This window comes from Trematomus bernacchii, unplaced genomic scaffold (assembly GCF_902827165.1).
Source record: "Trematomus bernacchii unplaced genomic scaffold, fTreBer1.1, whole genome shotgun sequence".
NCBI lineage: Eukaryota > Metazoa > Chordata > Actinopteri > Perciformes > Nototheniidae > Trematomus > Trematomus bernacchii.
In genome coordinates this window covers 8502333-8522868 of record NW_022987698.1, presented here as the reverse complement: position 1 = coordinate 8522868, position 20536 = coordinate 8502333, and the positions used below count along the sequence as shown (strand labels likewise).

The 20536-nt window shown below is 41.2% G+C and overlaps 1 protein-coding gene across 1 annotated transcript in view; it reads left to right on the top strand.

Annotated features, from left to right (window-relative positions):
- Positions 1-5601: 5601 nt before the first annotated feature.
- snta1 (syntrophin, alpha 1) overlaps positions 5602-20536 on the top strand; it is a 39606-nt gene continuing 24671 nt past the window's right edge. The window contains exons 1-2 of the mRNA XM_034139444.1: positions 5602-5959; positions 17313-17498. Of these exons, the coding sequence (XP_033995335.1) occupies positions 5677-5959; positions 17313-17498 (469 nt within the window). The 5' untranslated portion in view covers positions 5602-5676. The remainder of the gene's footprint in view (positions 5960-17312; positions 17499-20536) is intronic.

The window sequence follows — 20536 nt, the reverse complement described above, 5'->3', positions numbered from 1 at the left end:
GCTCCATCCAAAATTATCTTTTTGTCTCCCCTGTGCCTTCATTCTTTTTCCCTCAGTTGGCTTTTCACAATTCCACTCACCACTAATTATCTTATCCTGATTTATTTCTCTTGGCCTATTGTACATCTCCCTCACCCTTCGTACATCTCTCCTCTGCCCTCCCCCTTCTCTCTTCCTGTCACCCCCAACAGCTGACAGACCAGACCCTGCCTCGTGGTGACACTTCACCCACGCCGACCCATGCCGACCTGAGCCAGATCACTAGCCCATGTGGGAGTCAGAGCCAGGGCCAAGACCAAGGTTTCTGCTGGGGGTTGGGGGGGGGGGGACTGAGGCCAGCAAGATGGCCCTATAGTCATCATAATCATTCATTGCCTGCTGGTCCTTCTGTCCTCATCCTCCTCCCACTCCTCCTGCTTTTTTGTCCTCCTCATGTCAGGGCCACACGGCACGCGTATCAGCTGAGCCCACGATGGTTGGAGTCAACGGGGTCAGGTGGCAGACGCCTGGTTAATTCTCCTGAGGCTGCAAAGTGCTAGCGTCATCTCATACATACGGACTCTGAAATGCACAGATAGAGACAAACACAAGCGCATTCTCACATTCACAGTATTCAAGACAGATTGTGCAGACTGTAGATACTAGATAGAGCAGGATGTTATTAGATGGGGTAAATAGTTTGGGGGGTTTGATGAGTGTGATGGGGCAGTCAGACAGACAAACAGATAGATCGGCATTAAAAAGGAGGAGGGGAAGATTATAATAAACACATGACCAGATGGAGAGAGAGATAGCCCTATTATGTAGATCCCTCCATCCCTCAGCCCTGTGTCCTCTCCTTCGCTTGGATCCCTCATGCATATATACCTTTACATTATTCAGTAGGTTATAATGAGAGTAACTGAAAGTGGTGGGGGTTAAAAAAAATGTGGTTTGGATGGCAGAAGGTGGGCCACAGGTGTACGAGCCTGACACTTATTCTTCTGTTTGACCTCTCATTATCACCCCCGAATTCTGCTTCATTATTATCCTGTGTCCTCGGGTGTTTAGGGAGCAGCGTGGTGTGTCTGTCTACCGCAGTCTGTTCAGTGCACAGTCTGTCATTCATTTTTTGAGAATAAATTATTCCATATTTTAAGATCTAGTATTGTCTTCTCATCTGTTATTGGTCTATCCATCTGTGTTTCTGTCTTCTGACCCATTTCCGATCACTTACTTCCCTCTCTGCTACATTTTAACCACATTTCCGGTGACTTTTCTAATGACGTGGCAGGTGCTTATCAATAATATGATTTGCAGCTGCTCATAATTCATCTGTCCATCACTTTTGATTGAAATCTTTTCAAACCCATACTGTCACATCTGCATATCTCTCGTCGTCTTCCTCTCAATTTGCTTATCTTTTTGTCTGTGATCAGCTCATCTATCTATCCACCAGCCTGTCCTCGAGGACTGAAGTGGAGAGGTCTGGTCTGTTGTTATAAAGGGAACAGGTGGGGCAGGCTAACAGTCAGTGCAGGCTGGAATCAAATACACACACAGACACACACACACGTAAGCTGCAGGCAGTCAGCCGCTCAGACACTGGCCCATATGGTAGACCTCTGGAGCTGTTGCCCTTAGCAGAGTGGGGAGGGATGGATGCAGAGATGGTTGGAGGATGGCAGGAGGAACCAGAGGGAAGCGGGGGGAGGTTGAAATTAATCAGCAGGCCACCCCAACTGTCCACTGTCTTTGGGGAGTTGAGACATGCATATATGTGGCTGATTGAACTGGGGGGTTAGGATGGCAAGTGGAGGGTTGTAGTGTGATCAGTTTTTAGTGTTTGTTTTTTTCTATTTCCATTGATTTATATATCTGACCCATATATCCCTTTTTTTTTAACATCTGCTTCATTAACTTGAGCACACCCAAAAGCACATCTAACAAATAGCTAACTGTTTCCAAAAATAAAAAGATTCATTAACAATATAAATTATTTTTTGTGTAAAACACAAAAGCAATAATCTAATGTTAAAGTTTTTTTTACGTTATGTTATTTTCCCAACATGTACTTATCCTAGACAGTTTTTGTCATTGCTAATCTTTTCTTTATTTCATGTTAATTTGCATTTATTTACCCATAGGTTTTTACAGATCCGCATTTAAAAGCTTACTCAAGTATAGAAGTACTTGCTACAAATTGTACTTGAAGTACTCCTTATGTGGTTTTGTCCCTCTTATGATATTATATGTATTTTAATGAATGAATATTATTGACGCATTAATATGTGAGGAAAATGATAATGTTGTTGTCATTTTAAATATTTAAAATCAATAAGTATCAATCAATATCAAATTCATATAAGATGCTTGTTATTATTTTGCATGTAAAATCTAGTGATTATTGTTTATAAATTATAATACATACAATCTGCTGGAGTAGAGCTAAAAAAAAATCCAATGTGTCACTGTCAAAATATAGAAGGCCCTGTATATTATGTGTCCATATAACCAGCAACTTTTCTATCCGATTCATGACTATATCAGGTCCTAAATGTGTTCTCCATGACATCTCTTCCTTTGTGTCAGAGATCCTTACAAATCCTGTAGTTCCATTCGTAGAAGCTTTGAAAAAAATATTAAGGCCCGGTACTATGAAGGATAGGCTGGCCACCTGCCATTCACATCACAAAGGAATAGACTGACAGATGTATAGACAGGAGGTCAGATGGTCAAACGCTTTGTCATAATGCTCAACATCATTAGGTAGATGCACTGCTTAAGGCAAGATCTGTCGTTAAAACCCCTTTTCATTGAGCTGTTTATATGTGTTGTTCTATACATGTGCAAAATACTACATCCACGTGTTTTTGTCTGAACAAGGAATTGTATAACAGTGCAAGAATAGGTGTACGTTTAGGGGGACACATAAAAAAACTGCGTACATGTTTAGAGCAACCGTGTATGTAAAATGAATAATACTTCCTTAATCTTACATAAATTCTTAATGGCAACTAGGGGGCACATAAACTCAACAACCAGCTGTTTCCTGTTAGCAAAAACGTGCCTGCCAACACATCCAGCAGACACATAGCAACATTGATGTTTTTATTTTGCTTGTTTGATGGGCTGGTAGCATACAGCAGTTTATCATCGGTGTTCTTTTGCTTTAAAACTGCTGATATTTATGGTTGGAAATTGGGTTGATGGAAAGGTTCAAGAAAGGGTTCAAAATGAAAATGTCTTTAAAACCTACATGACTTGAGTATAATGCAGATTAGTTTTTGGAAAATATATGCATTTTCACTGGACATATGGTTGGATATATTAAAATAATAACTGTGGTGCATTTAATCCTGGGACAGATTACCGTGGTGTTGTGTGAGTTAGTTGAATATGTGTATATTTAATCTTATGCACAAAAGATTAATCTATTTATGACATATTATAATCAATCTGTGAAAAAATGTCTGCAAGGTCAGATAAACTAACACCAGACAGCATGGCATTAGAGATAGAGTCACTGTTTTACTAACCTTGTTTTATTTCGTTTATTGGATCTTTAACAAAAATACCGGCATCAAACAGTAATTTAAATGTTTTTAATGTAAAAAAAATTAAATTAAAAAAAGGTAGAACATAAAAGAATCCTTTCCAAATATCTGCCTTGAAAAAGATGACCTTGTCTAATGCCAAGCAATATAAATGTGTCAGTCTGGAAGTAATAGAGCCATTTGATCACTAGGGGGAGACAGGAGATTGGGAACCAACCTATAAAAAGCCTGTGTTTGGCAGGTGTGTGTGCATTTTGTTCAATGGATGCATTGACATTTCAATAACAGGAAACACAATTACATCTCCATGACATAACTTACCAATTATAAATGAATGCAGCAGCAGCGGTATTAATCTGCTTAGGCTATTTTGGGTTATTTGGAGGTTTTATTAACAGTTGAGCATCTTTAAACAATCTGTAAGAGTTGAGAGCAATTTTGGGTCAATGTTCCAAACTTGTTTCTCCTTGAGGAAGCAATTGCCCCCTCACTATCCCACCCAGAAGAGTGTTTTCTAAAAATGGGTGCTGGAACTTCTTTGCTTTTTCACCTGCTGTGAAGCAGATGCAACACAGGCTGCCACACACAGCTGAAGGGCTGGCAGATTCCTTGCAGATGCAATAGAGCATGGGAAATTTGCTTCATCAGCTAGTTTCAGTGAATCACGCATGTCGTTAATGTCTACTCTGCGCAATTAAGTGCACCTTTGCTGAGTCGCCAATAGGGTGCAATACTTCATTCATGTTTAGTTGAGTCAAAACCAAGGCCAAACAGATCTGTCAGGCTGAAATCAAAGCTTACTACAAATGTGTTTTAGACATATTAGACAACATATTGAGTCTTTTTTCCATTTATTTAAAAAATAAATGTTGTGCGTGTCTTAGGCACAATCATTACCAATCAAATGACTACAAGTAAAGATAATTTCTTCTTAGAACAGACTGATGGAAGGTGAACGAACATAAAAGGAAATAAATCAGAAGGAAATTAATTGGTTTAAATATAAATGATCCAGCATGTAGTCTACTGGAGACTCCCAATAACCCCAATCCAGGGACAAATCTTGTATGCCATAGTGGAAAATTATTCTCCAAAGCAATGATAAGTACATTTCTGGGATGGGAAGTCCCTTTGTGAATCAAAATAAATGACCTACATTGTTGCTATCTGCTACCCATTCAACTAAACATGTCCTCTTATACCAAAACAGCACATTTATTTGCCAATACCTTTTTTGTTGTCTCTTTAAGACGTTCTTGCACTCTTATGCAACTCAATCCTGCTCATAAGGTTTTAGTGTCTGGCCTATAGCCTATTGATTCAGCTTTTTCAGTTCTCATATACTGCGCTGCCAACTCATTTAGTGGAGGAAAGCTTTGGGCTAACAACACTTTAGAGAACACCATGCTCATCCTGTGTACTTTTTATTAAGATGTTGCTGGGTATTGATTGGAGGGGTTTATCCTTTCTATCTGCTTTCTTAAGGCAAAACCAGCCTGAATGTTTTTTTCTTTGTGAACTATATTTTGAACTAATAGAGCATATTCTTCTTTATTTTATTTTTGAGAGATTCATGGAGCAACAAGATTTGATAAAAATGTTGGATGTTAACTAATTAACATCCTTTAACATTTTGGCCAGCAGAGATCAAACTGAAGAGGAATTTGTGGATGTCATGTCTAATATTAGCTCTTTCAACTGGAAAGCCAGAGCAATATCTGGTCTTGGAAGCACTATGACTTTATTTTCTTCATGATAGAACGTCTGTATATCAGTGCAGTGATTTTGTGTCTGTTGGGCACATTGCAAATTAGATCTGTGATCTGAGCCCGGCTGGTTCAATGCACTTGAAATAAATAATAAAATGAATCAAAACTTAATTAAGTGTGACTCAACCGCACACAGTTCATTAATGGAGGGACTCAACACGAATCTCTTTGAACTTTGAGTGTGTGTGTCAACACCATTGCTAATCGTATCACCCTCAATTAACTTTACTTCTTACTACTGGATAAACCTCTTCGGAGGGGGACGTCGGGGGGAGAGAGGGGAGTGGTGTGCCCCATACCCCATCCCTCCACCCCCTATCTCTTTACAGGACTGCCAGCCCGTCTAGAGTTATTCCAGGAATGCGTTGAACATGGCTGCCGCGATGAAGGCGCAGAAAACGGGACTGCTGGAACTTCGACTGACCGTGGACCGCTGGATCCGGGTGTTGGCCACTCTTACGGAGGACACGCTCACATTAAACCCCGGGGAGGGTGCCGAGGAGCCCGCAAAGCCAGCCCTGAACCCCGCCGGTGCTATCAACGGAGACCCCCCGAACCTAAGCTCGTCCCCGGTCCCGGAAACCATCACCAACGTGAAGCGCACCGTGCGAGTTACCAAGCAAGATGTTGGAGGTCTGGGAATCAGTATCAAAGGTAAGGCACTTTAAATACATAATTACCAAACCGCTAACTTCATAAACGGCGAGGCGGTGGTAGTTAGCACAAGTTTTGGCTAGTTGGGAGTTTGAGTTTAGTGTCAGCGACGGCGAAAACAAAACCGTGTAGGCTAGTTGTCAGTTAACTAACCAACTTCAATCCGTTAGAAAGTGTCAATTTCCACGACGGTTAGTGAAGGCATTGTAACTCAAACTTATTTCATGGAGGGCTGTGGTTTGCATGGAGAAGAAATGACAGCTGTGATTCTCTCACGCTGTGCCTTACCTCAACAGGGAACCATTTCAGAGTCCCAGAGCCACCACCGGGGATTACTTGTCGTTTAACGTTAGCAGGAAATCAAGTTATTTATCCTACGTAGTCTTTTCCCCAAACACACCCGTTAAACAGAGGCGGAAGAAGTACTCTGATCTTGTACTTCAGTAAAAGTAGAAGTACCAGAGTGTAGGAATTCTCTGTTACAAGTGAAAGTCCTGCATTGAAAAGATCCTCAAGTAAAAGTTCAATTGTATGAGCATCAAAATGTGCTCATTAAGCAGATTTCATTTCATTTCACAATGATATATTACATGTTTGGATTATAATGATTGATGCATTGAAGTGTTATCAAAGCTGGTTAAGGTAAAGCTAGTTTTAATAACTGTGCTGCAGGGTAGCTTGTGAATTTACTCCAGGTGTAACACAAATCTTATTTAAGTGTTGATTATATTTCAAATCATTAATCCACATCTCCTAACTAAAGGTATTCCATAAATGTAGTGGGTAGAAGTACAAAGTAACATAACATGGAAATACTCAAGTCAAGTAGGCCTACAAGTAACTCAAAATGATACTCAAGTACAGTACTTGAGTAAATGTACTTGGTTACTTTATACCACTGCCGTTAAACAACTTAAGGTCAGATAATAGCTACCACATGATGTATTTAATTTACTTTAATGCCAACCCTCTCCTACTTGTTTTTTTATTTTGTTTGGGTGGGTCCTGCAAACTATCTTCCAACAGGGTCCCACAACATGTTATGAACCAAAATCCAACATTACATATCCACTGTTTGCAACTGTTGGCCAGCACAGTTGTTTTTGTGATTTTTCTTAACCTTTTATATTCATTTTTTGTCATATTTCTGAAGGGTGCATCTCAATTAAGTACTAGGCTGAAAATGAAAGTGGTAAACATAGAATCACAGAAAAGAGTAAAACCAACACTGTTTTTACAGAATATAAACTACTTTGGTTGGCTTGAAAAAACATTATTAATGCATTTGAATGCACAAATATGCATCTATATTCCACCACTGCTACATTATAGTTCCACCAACATTGCTCTTATAACCTTGCAATGAGAAAAGGTTGTGACCTCTCCATATCTTACAAGCCAGACTTGCATACCTGTGCTGTGTGCTGTTTGACAACTGATAAAAGCCTTTTCCTTGTCCTGTTTCCACGACCTGCAGCAACAGGCTACTATCATGATGGAGATCTCTGTTAGGAAAATTCAGGGCTGCTCATTTGGAATCACTATAAAAATAAAAAAGTAAAATGAACAGCATAGTTGAAATACAGCCTAAGCCATATTTGATTTGACTAGATGGATGTGACCAAAATGGTTTTCCAATATTGTAGTTCAAATTTAGTAGGTTTTTATTTTATTTTGTGCTTTATGTCACTATTTAGTTTATTGATAATTGTAATCTTACTGTGGACCACATTAAGTTTCCATCTTCCTGGCATACCAGACCTGTTTTAAAGGTTAAGTTGTGATTGCTCGGTGACACTTACCTTGTTTTGGTTGATACATTATCACAACAATATTGGTGAATAATATACACACATTTTGTTTGTGTGTGTGATCTTACATGTGTGTTAGAGCCTCCACCTCCTTACTGGTCTGCAGTCTGAATGTATTGACATAATGTCACTTGACTATTGGCTGATGCACAGGGTCGATTTGATTGGCGGCTGTGGTCTTGTACCACTGTCATGTTGCAAAGAGGGATCATCATTGTGGCTGCTGGTGACATGTTTATTTTCATCCCCCCACCACTGCCACTACCACCACCATCACCAACAACAACAAAGCCCCTAATGACATGCATGTTATGTCCATCTTTCTGGAAATGGGTGGCTTTGAAAATCAGACAGTATGCTATTAAAACAAAATCATAGCTGGCACCCTGCCGGCTTGACATTGTTGTGATGCCTGTTGTTCAAAGGCAGAGATGAAGAGATGGAGGAGGAAGGTTTTAACAGAAGGATAGAAAGAGAAGGCACAGGCAAAAAGAGAAAGCCATACAGGAAACAGGTCTTGAAAAAAGCCAGCAATAGGTCAAATGAGTAAGAAATAGAAGAAAGGGGTTGAAGAAAGTGAAAGAACAGGGCAAAGCTGTTGTGGGCCAGCTTACACCACATTGTGAACAGCTGACAGGAGCAACCCACACTAACAGTTGTCATTGGCCAAGGATGAAAGCTATGTGGCTGGGAGTGGAGTCCTCCACTAGTGTTACTTTTAGGGAGCCCACCCCAGCTTGCAGAAAAGCATGGACAACCTTTACTCTCACATGTCTAAATTTAAGAAGAGAGGCTAGTGAGGCTCCAGAGTTCTACAGAGGCCTATTGGTCAGCGTGAAGTAGAGTGTGCTTCTGCATTTCTGGGTGCAGCACTTTGGTGTAAGCTTTGTGTTTTTTTTACCACAACTAAAGTAACAGTGACGGTATCAAAATACATTACTTGAATGTAATAGCTTCCTTGACACTGTTTACAAATGATCCCAGTGTGCTTCATCTGAGTCAGGTCTGACAGTTTTAGGGCAAACATTATGAAACAATGTTTTGATGTCTGAAAATCTTTCGTCACGAAATTTCCAAAATGTGAGAATATATGTGTCAGCTAATAAGGCCAAAGTGGAGTGTTATGCAACAAATCTATTATTAAAAAGCCATTGTCTTCTTATCTGGTTCTGCAAATTCATCAGGAATATGTTATCAGACTATTTTTGAAGATTTTTGTGTTACATCTTTTGCTGTAGTTTATTCCAGTGCTCATTAGCACTGCATGCAACTCAGCTGAGTTTAATAAAGTTAACTGCTGATCATGCGAAATTCTTTGAAATAAGCATTATCACAACAAACACATTGTGAGCAAATAATTACCTAATTAGGTACATGTCAGTGTTGTAGAAATGAGTACCCTTCATTTACCTGTCATGGGTAGCTCCAGTGGCTCCACCCCACCTCCACAGTGCTACCTTCCTGTCAGCTGAGTGACAGGCTGCCGGCTGAGGGGTGCTAAGCTGTGTTTGATGTGAAAATTGGAGAACAAAAGGTAGGGGTTGGAAGGGAATATGAGAGTGTTGTGTAGGAGTGGCAGACATTGATGCTATTTTTCCCATATGTCAATGATGTTTGTTCAGCATTCATGTCAGTAAGAGATATTTCAGATACAAACCTGAAAGCAGTAAAGAGAGGACATATAGGGTGTTTCTCAATCGCGAGTAAAGCTGCTCCAGAGCCACTATTTCAAGCATACTACGTCATCGAGTGCCGCCGAAGTACTGTTCCAATCTCCAGCATACTTGGAAATCTACCGAGCCCGGCGTACTCCGTTTGGAGAAATATCGAGGCTGCACATGAGTAGACTCCGCGGTCTTAAAATCCCCACAATGCTTTGCGCACGGACCAATTTCCCCAAATCTGTGACGGAAAATGTAAGGCGGGGCCTCTCGTATGACGCACACCTGCACACTTGCTAGCCTGTTCCACTCTTTGTTTTCCGAGTGCCAGGAAGTATTCTTGCCTCGCTTCTGAAGCAAGATGCTCGGCAGACATGTGCTACCAAGCAAGCGTACTCGCGATTGAGAAACACCCATAGTCTGGCTGCCCCAAGTTCAGACCTTTTTAGTGTGTCAAATCTTCTTATCCATCACATAAGTAATTGTGTCCTCTTATTGGTTCAAATATCTACAATCTATATGTACAGACATCATTGATGCAGTTGCCAGGTCATTCGGACACCAATATCATCCTCTCAAATGAACCAGCTTTCTTTTGCCTTCTTCTCCAACCATTTACTTTAAATAGATCCTTCACATTCATTTGCACCACTCATCATGTAAAAGGAGATAGTATTGCAGTCGGTAAAGTTGGAAGTCATTTGGTGAACGCTCTATTAACATTGGTTTGTCACGAAGGATATTAGCATGTCATATTTTAATGATGCTGAAAGGTCACCGGCCATATCCTGCACTTGTAATGATGTTCAAGTCTGCAAGACCCCACATCTACCCTGCATTAGTTGGCTTTCAATTAATGTTGTACTTGGACCAGCAGCCCAGCAGTAATGTACAGTAGTAAAATGAACTGAGTGTTAACATTTGCAATTTGATACTTGATACAAATACTTGAAATCAATGAAAACTTCCCTTCCCAATAGTCCCATTAGTAAACAACTGTTGGATGTCTAGTGGTAAATCTTTAAATACTTCACGTAAGAAATCAAAGAGTCAGCAGTTTGTGTATTTCTAAAGTACCATGGAGTCTTCGCGCACTCAAAGGATAATATAGAAGAGCATGGTAATTCACTACAGTTTCTGTGGTAGAGCAAATGCGGGCAAAAGGTAACCTGAAGGTTAGAAAAGCAACTTGTGACAGGGAGTTATTTAAATATAATCCTCAAACCAGCTGGGAAGATTTGTATGGAGGCGATGAGCAAGTCACTGGCCCCACAGGACAGCAGACCCTTTAACTTGACATTCAGAACCACACATATGTTATTGTTTCAGATTAGTGATCAGCGGACAATTCCAGGCATGTGTCAGCATGTCTGTGAACTGTTGAGAGACAAGCAGCATCATTACTTAAAATGAGTTTCACTGTTTTTCTATCATATTTAATTAGAAAAAAATTACTTTGGAAGTGGCAAATCTTAATTTTTGGTCGTGTCTGGCTCTTTTGCTGACCTGCTGTGGGAAGAATGTCTCCCTAAGCTTCTATAAATGGCATGGCCTCATAATCATTGCGCCCCTGCATAATAATAATCTACTTTAATAATGTAACTGTTCCTAAGGGAAGGGTGCTTACTGTTTACCACATGAGGCCAATTCAGCAAACGTGGCTTTCCACACAGTTGGCTATAGCGCGTTGCATTTAAATGTTTGAATCATTACTGTTTTGGGAAAAACACATATAGATTTGACTTGTTTTAAAGGATCAATTGATGCTGACTCATGTCTTTATTAGCATTTTGGCATTGTATTAGCACAGGACACCAAAAGATAGTTCCTTAGCAATACCATTCCACAAAAAACTCTATAGTTGTAGAGGTAGTAGAAGTACTTCCCTAGGGTATGGAAAATACACCATCCATCACTTCTACCTACAATGCCAAATAGTTTGACTTACCTACAAACGGAACACAATATTTTCACTTTGTTACACAGAAATGTTAAAGAGGTCAGTTTTTCTATGTTTTGTACAAAGCTAATGCTACGTTTTTTTCTACAGCACAAATCATATGAACATATGGTACAGTAGTTCGAAGTGCTTTACCTAAGATATACAATAAGTATTATAGTATAGGATTTAGTATTATAGTCCAGAATAATAATGGAGATAACTTATTTTACCGATCTCCACATTGGTTTAAACTCAAATGAAAACAATGGTAAACAGATTTTGTTCTTTGGTGTACAATGAGTGATGTCAAAAGTTGGATAAAATGGCATCCAACAACTTGCATCATAAGTTGCATCACACTTTTTTTTTTATTACGCTGGTAATGCCTCAGAATATAAAGTTTATGGTCTTGGCTAGCGGTGTTATGGAAAAAAATCATGCTCATATCTTTAAGGGCCTTATGCAGGTTCATTCATGCCGCACAGTCGGAATCCAACCATGTCTCTATAGAGGGTTCCAGTGTTAGGCATGGCTAAAGCTGTGTATGATGGGCTCCTTTTCCCCCCACGAATAGCAGTTTTCTTTTTTCTTTATGGAGGTTCATTTCTGACATGCTCAGGTCTCTCGGGGGAACTTAACAGTTGCACAATATTGCGCTTGTGTCACTACTACAGTTCTTGTCTGACAGTCACAGCTCCTCACTCACAGCTGCATGTATACTGTATGCAACATTATGTGATCAGAGACAGCATACTGTTGTTTGTCCAATGCAAGATGTCCACTTCTTCTTTTCCGCTGTGCGTCATTTTATATGGTTGTATATTTAAATGCTGCCTTTCTATGTTTTGTGCCAAATTCCAGTAACTTTTACTTTATTTAATGATTCAAAAACATTAGTTAAGTTCATGATTTTGGTTGAAATACTGAAATTAAAAGCGCTTGATGAGATATTCAGGTTGCACTTAACCTCCACTTAAAGGGCCCATGTCATGGCCATTTCCACTGATCATAATTACATTGTTGAGGTATACTAAAATAGATTTATACTGTGCAATTTTCCAAACTCACATTGGTTTCGCATACAGCATCTCTGTCAAGCATGTGTATTCAGCAGTATTCACTTTCTCCACTAAACGACTCGTTGGAGCTCTTGCCCCCCCCTCCCTGTGAGCCTAGTGTGCTCCGATTGGTCAGCTCGGCCACTCGTTCTGATTAGTCAACCACCAGAGAGGCTGCGCCCATGTCAGTGCTTTTCCCGGCTGCTCTCAGCGTAACATCAGTCTTATCATGGCGTCGGTACAGCGGTATATTTTATATACATATATATTTTTAACTGTTGTTATAGAAGAGTGTGACGGCCTCAGGGCCTTTGTCTTACGGTGGGGTGGAGCTGAAGAGGGTAATCAGCGCGATCACGGACACCTCCGTAGCCGGTGCTATTAATCCCAGCGGCCCGGAGTCTCTCCAAAGCGGCTGCAGAAGGACGAACTGAGCGACCCTCTCCCCTCGACCACCTGTCTCTGCATTTACTACAATAAATGTGCCGTGGTTTTGTAAACTCGTGTATGTCTCCTTGTCTTTCCGTTGTGGCCTACGAGCTACTCTCATAACAAAGAGTAAGTTATTTTTACCCGTTATAAACTACTACTGTTTGATGAGAAATCAAATCATGGTTTGCTATATATGAATTCAGGGAAGAAAGGATAGGCCTACTAAGTATTTCCATTAAACTTTATTTTTAGAAATGTACAAAATGAACATAAATATACATATATACACGGTATATCATCCATTCCTCCTCCTCGCATCTTGCCTGCGCACAGTCGGTGCGGTGCCTTTTAGCACCCTCAGTAGTAGTAGAATCCCTTCCCCGTCATGGATTGTCCGCCAGGATCTGGCTGGACGAAATCAAATGCAAATCACAAAATATTAGAGAAACTTAGTTGTTTTAGATTCGTTAGTAGTAGTTGTGTAATGAACAGCTTGCCTGCTAATATGCTAACCTAGCTTTGTTTACCTTGGTAGCTAACACGATATGAATGTTAGCTTGGAGGAAAGGCAACTATAATGCAGTGTAATAAAACTACTATGAACAAAAGCTAGTGGTTCATATTAGGCTAGCAATAACGTGTTTATAATTGCAATCGTATACGGGTATTCTGCTACGTTCGGTCATACAATGTAACTTGCATGAATACATTGTTTTGCGCTAGCATACAGCTAGCCTCGTTAGCTACATGCAGTATATGTACGGTCACAATGTACGGTAAATCACAGTACAGTATACTGTATGAGTATTCCGTGTGTGTGACTGCAGACATTCTCCTGCCATGACAAACATGTAAGGCCATCTGCTGACATTGTAGTTGATATATTTAAACGCTAGCAACGTAGCATCACAAAAATGTTTTTCTGACCGAAACTAGCTCTAGCTCCGTGTGTTAGATCGCTACGCCAGCTATAATGTAATTACGTTTCGCGACTGACCGGCAAATCACCCGGAGTATACTGTCAATAGGTATTTTGTGTGTGAATGCAGACATTCTCCTGCTATGAGATACATGTATGCAAGGCCATCTGCTGATATTAGAGTTGATATATGGAAACTCTAGCAACTTAGTTAGCACTGTGTCAATGGCTTAGCAGTCCAACACAGTTTACACATTTAAACAGTCTTGTTTGATAAATACACAAATAACAATGCAAACTTACAGGTTGTATACCCAGATCTTCCCCTGCTCCAAACGGTCCAAACAAGCTGTGCATATCCGGCCTCAAACTGGGCAATGTTTTGGAAGCTTTCGTCTGTGAAATGCCGGTTCTTCGAACCTCTGGAGGAGGAACACGACGCTGCTGGTGTGGCCATAGCTCTTCGGGATTGGTCCATTTCGTTCCGGGTACCGCATGACATCAGGCGGTACCCGGAACTAAATGGAAGACTCAAATGGGCAGTGACGTATCTCCAACGAGACGTTTTGGGGAGGTATTTTCTGTGTTAGAGTTTTACTCGCTACAGGGTGTACTTTGAGGGTTTTGACTCTGCACACCGTTTACATGCATAAAAACCTTCATAACACACAAGGGGACGGGTAATAACCGGAAAAGCATGACATGGGAGCTTTAATATTTCTATCAACACATCACAATTTAGAGACTCTGTAAGTAAAGGGCATCATATCACTTCTTCTAATACTCAGTCATGCAGTGAACAACAATCTGATGTCACAGAGCGGTCAAGTAGCTGCACAATCCCTCCTTCTCAAACCCCAACAGCATGACTGACATGCATAGTAGGAGTGTGTCAGCTCAGCCCTGGTGTGTTTAAATGAAGAACACCATGCAGTGGCCTCCAAACGATTATACATGAGTAAAATCCAAAGGAATCACCCAGAGGAAGCAACCTGTAGAAGATGTATTTAAAATTAATTAAATGTAATTCTCTTTTAGATAATTCCTCACATGCCTGAAGGCCAGAGTCCAACTGCCGGCTGACATTAATGACCATATTTCTCATGAAGAGTGGAAGCCCACAGCAACAAGCAGATCCATCAGCCTACTAGCTGCTGACCTTCATTTAACGAGAGAGAGAGAAAGAGAGTGAAGGGGGAAGGGGGAGAGAAAAAAGGAAATGGAGGGAGGGAGAGAGATGGACGGAGGGAGGGAGGGAGGGAGGGAAGGAGGGAGAGGAAGAGATGGGAAACTGCTGGAGTTAGTACAGGAGGCTAATCGCTGCTCTCAGAGTCTGTCCTCATATGGTCTCTGTAGTTTAGGTGACTGACATCTTTAGACCTTGATTGCTCCAATATGAAGATAGTAAATGGAAGTAAATTATGTGTGGAGCTTAAAGGTGACCTATTATGTATTTTATACATAAACATGTGTCCCCTCAGTGTAAAGACATTCTGAAAGTTTCAGGAAAAAAGATTTGCTTACTTTTTGTCCTGATCCATTTATATAAAAACCTGTCTGAAAATGAGCTGATCAGATTTTGGCCACTTTATGATGTCATAAGGATTTTTCGGCTTGTGTAACCATTAGCCAATAACCAACCAAGGTAACCCCCCCCACCTTATCAACTGAATCTCCTCATAGACCACCATTGTGTTTTTTTTAACCAAATATCTCTCATACCCCATTCACACCAACGGTGTTTCAGGGCCGGTTCGGAGCTGGAGCTTGAAAAGCACCGGGTTTTCCTGTTCACACCGCAGCGGAGCAGCCTCTAAGCTCCGGAATCCGGTTCGTTTCGAGCACCAAAAAGTTGTCCGTCTAGAAGCAAGAACCGCATACGTCACGCTTACGTCGGAGGGGGGCGAGATTAACCTGAGCTAACAGTTAAGGCGAGTACGGCAAATAAAAGTTGTAACAAGCAGTAGTGCTGAGCAAAGTGACTAGAAGGCAACCACACACTTGTAAAAAAAAAACACGCTTTATAAAGTCAGGCAACACTAACCAGGCTTCGTGTGATTCTGTTTATTTGTACCTTACTTTGACCATCCGTTCGCTGTTATTGGTCATTGTGGAGAGCAGGCAGACGTTTTGTTTGTTATTATAGCAGCTATCGGATGGAATCAATACATGGGCTGCACAGGTTGTCATGTCCGACTATCACAAGTAGAATCATAATGAAAAATACGCCGGTAAAAAGTGCCTGTAGAAAACGGCTTAGCAAGTAGTCAGTTTAGCTTCGGTTGCTATGCTAACATCACCCATGTTATACCAGAGAAACTTTCATAACAGCGTTGTGATGCCAAACAGCGTCAATTCAGACTGACACACATTCACTTAAGGGGAACTGGGGATATGTATCAGCTGCTTGTGTGACAATCAGACAGTGAATACTTTAGAGCCGTGTGAGCTAACCCGGAGCTAACGGGAGAATACACTCCCGTGGAAGAGCAGCAGCACTGCAGCGGTCGGTAAATGCCGCTGAAACACATTAATAAACAATGAACCACGGCACTCTGGAGAAAAGTATAAGGTTGGAGAAGTCATTTAATTTAATCTGGCTTCGTATGATTAAAAGCAACACGATCATCGACCCGACGCAGTCCCCGGCCCGTTGTTGTTGTTGTGAGCGCCGTTGGGGAGAAAATCAGCGACGTAAACTGTGACGTCATGACGCAGCAGCGGCAGCACCAGTCGGGCTCTGAGCGGTGTGAACAGAGCGGGAGCTGAACCGAAGAACCGGTTCTGAACCAGAAAAGCTCTAGCAAGGAGCTAGAAGGGGAAAAGCCTTGGTGTGAAAGGGGTATCAGAGGGACGTGGGGGAGTGGCTCCTTATTTTCATCTAAAGTAACAGACAGAGAATCAGCACTTTTGAAACAGGGCTGAAACAGAGGGGATTATGGGATGCTACAATGCACGATCTGTTTGGTATTTCGAGCAAAACACTTCAGAGACATGTTTTTTATCTGAGACCTATAATATTTTGATGAAAAACAGTATAATAGGGGACCTTTAATTATTGTATAGTTAGGTTCTGTGTCTAAAACATGCAGTTATTGGACAACATGCTAATGCACTGTATCTTTTCATAAGCTGTTATCTTTCTCTTTGGTTTCAATATCAGTATTTATTCTAGTCCTGGTCTTATTTCACTGTGACCTAAACACTACCGTATGAGTGTGAAGTTGTGAATTGCTCCCAGCTCCATATTCCACCACCTTTTAACAGCATGCCGTATTGGATGTTCTTGGTGTACTGGAGCTCTTAGCGTAAGCACTTGCACTTTGCATGGATTGTGTAAGTAGAAAATAACTTAATTCCCAGCTGCTCCGATAAAGCTGATCAGGGGTCAGAAGCGGACGGTTATGGTTGCACTATTCAAGTGTAAATGTATGAAATCACGTATAATGTGTCCATTGCAAGTAAAGTAGCGGATCCATGAAGAAATATAAGATGAAACAGGAACACGTTTTCCTTTTTTTGTCATGCAGGTGGGAAGGAGAACAAGATGCCAATCCTCATCTCCAAGATTTTCAAGGGCCTGGCTGCTGACCAGACGGAGGCCCTTTATGTTGGGGACGCCATATTGTCTGTCAATAGCTACGACTTAAGGGAGGCCACACATGATGAGGCTGTGCAAGCACTGAAAAAAACTGGCAAAGAAGTCATCCTCGAAGGTAAGATTTATTTCATTCAGAAAAAATCAAAATCAAACACTCTTTTTGTCTTTGTCTGAGGAAGTCTTCTGTAATCACTGTCTTTCTTTTTTGTCTCTGCTTTGCTGTTAAAACGTTCTGCCAGGAGATAACACTTGTGAAATATGTCACAACTTTTTCTGCTGCATGAAAAGGAAGCATCATATTTATTTCAAAATATAATCCTCAGAGCAGTCAAAATAAGATTATTCTCCTTCATGACAAAGGAGCATTTCCCTTTCTTCACTAGCTGCCCCAGATATATGCACAGATGAAAACAAAGGAAACGTTTGATACTTTAATATGTTTTGCTGCATTTCTCCTGCAGTTTGGTTCATTTTCCCTAAAGGGCCATATGTGATGAGCCGAGAGACAATCTGTTAAGTAACAACTTTGATCAGACATCCTCAGAAACATCAAAATAATGAGTTGAACTGGAAAGGGAGAAGAAACCAAATATTGAGAATATTGTTGTGGCTCACACCTCTGTCGTCCATCAAACGCTGTTAATAACAGAAAGTATTGTGTTGCTCTTGGTGTCAGGACTGAGAACTGTTGAAAACGTACACGGTAAGACCGGCTGTACTGTAAAAAGGTTTTCAGTGGAGTCAGCAGGTATTTGAAATAGTTTGTACCGTAACTCTCTGTCTCTTTTTGTCTCATTTTTACAGTAAAGTAATTTGCTGGATGGGTTAGTGTATGCACGTTTGTCTTAAAGCATCAGTCAGTTGTGAAATCTCTTAATATGAGAGGTGATCTTTAGCTGTGAGGACAGAAGAGTGGGATTAAAAACAATCTGTCGTCTTGCCAACTGATTGCATCACAGGAATTCTCCGTGGCCTCCCACGAAGCTGGGTTGAATTGAAGATTCGCTACAAATGCAAAGATTCTAGAGTTTGATTGATGTATTATACAGAATGTTACTATTCAAAAAGAATATGTTTCCATCAGGAGCAGTAAAACTTGACATTTTGTTTCTTCACGTTTATTTATTTTTTCTATTGATCTTTATATTCTCTGTGTTTAAAAGTCAGTGTTACGAGAGCGAGCTTGCCCACAGAGTCCAAACAGAAGCTAACAGTTATGAGCAGCGATGTGAGTCGAACTGACACTTCAGACCTTATGTGCTCTCAATGTATATTTCCAGATGAAAACCTAGTTCGCCAAAGGGTTTCTAAGGTAACTGTGCCCACACACACCCAAATTCTTACATGTTTCGAACAGGTCCAATAAACAAGAAAAAAGGATAACTAATGCAACACGACATAAAATGTGCTTTTGAGAAAGTAAATGTCGGAAAGTAAATCTAGAGTTACCAGTTTTCCGTGTAACAGCATTTCTGTGGGTTAGCTTGCACAGTGGGCTAGCGTCAGTAACCTCAGTCAGCGGAGCAGGTACAGCCAGGGGAAATAATTGCAAATCCCCCTGCCTTACTTGTCCACAGTCAGGCAGTAAAGTGTTGATATCAGACGGCTCAACCAGCGCTGCTCTGTGATCCGTCATGTCAGGAATCATTTCATGGGTTTCCCTTCCCCCCCAAGGACCTGATAGAGGTGTGTGTGTGTGGTGTGTGTGTGTGTGTGTGTGTGTGTGTGTGTGTGTGTGTGTGTGTGTGTGTGTGTGTGTGTGTGTGTGTGTGTGTGTGTGTGTGTGTGTGTGTGTGTGTGTGTGTGTGTGTGTGTGTGTGTGTGTGTGTGTGTGTGTGTGTGTGTGTGTGTGTGTGTGTGTGTGTGTGTGTGTGTGTGTGTGTGTGTGTGTGTGTGTGTGTGTGTGTGTGTGTGTGTGTGTGTGGGTGTGTGTGTGTGTGTGTGTGTGTGTGTGTGTGTGTGTGTGTGTGTGTGTGTGTGTGTGTGTGTGTGTGTGTGTGTGTGTGTGTGTGTGTGTGTGTGTGTGTGTGTGTGTGTGTGTGTGTGTGTGTGTGTTGTGTGTGTGTGTGTGTGTGTGTGTGTGTGTGTCATATATATATTTGTAGTGAGAAGCTTTCAAATCATTTTAGATAGAGGAAATAAAGAGTGAATGTTTTTGGTGCACAGTTAAGGGCTATGAGCTTTCTAGATCCAGTTTTTAAGATTCAGATTTGCCTTTCAATACTATTTGTGCATCATCAAAAAATACTTGTGAGTGCATTTGACATGTAGTCCAAGTAAGATCTTTGGTTTATTCAGAAACACTGTCAGAAACAGACTCCTACTTGGCACTACTACAGTGCTTAAGGTCAGAGTAGCAGTCTTTCCTACAGCACAGCAACAAACAAGCCACCACTGCTGCGCTTAAGGCACTTTTCTTCGCTCTGTGAAATTCACAACACAGACGGCCTTGACTGAGATCAAGGAGACGCTGCCTACATCGCATTAAAATATCTGGAATGTGTGAACAGTAATACTTGAATCTGTCAGATAAGTACTTTCACAACATCTATTATGCCCCTTTCACACCAACGCAACTCCGGTTCAAGCTCCGTGCTAGAGCTTTTCTGGTTCAGAACCGGTTCTTCGGTTTAGCGCCGGCTCTTTTCACACCGCTCAGAGCCCGACTGGTGCTGCCGCTGCTGCGTCATGACGTCACAGTTTACGTCGCTGAGTTTCTCCCCAACGCCGGAGCTCACTTCACAACAACAACGGGCCGGGGACTGCGTTGCTTTTAATCATACGAAGCCAGATTAAATTAAATAACGACTTCTCCAACCTTATACTTTTCTCCAGAGTGCCGTGGTTCATTGTTTATTAATGTGTTTCAGCGGCATTTACCGACCGCTGCAGTGCTGGCCGGCTGCTCTTCAACGGGAGTGTATTCTCCCGTTAGCTCCGGGTTAGCTCACACGGCTCTAAAGTATTCACTGTCTGACTGTCACACAAGCAGCTGATACATATCCCCAGTTCCCCTTAAGTGAATGTGTGTCAGTCTGAATTGACGCTGTTTGGTGTCAGTCTGAATTGACGCTGTTTGGCATCACAACGCTGTTATGAAAGTTTCTCTGGTATAACATGGGTGATGTTAGCATAGCAACCGAAGCTAAACTG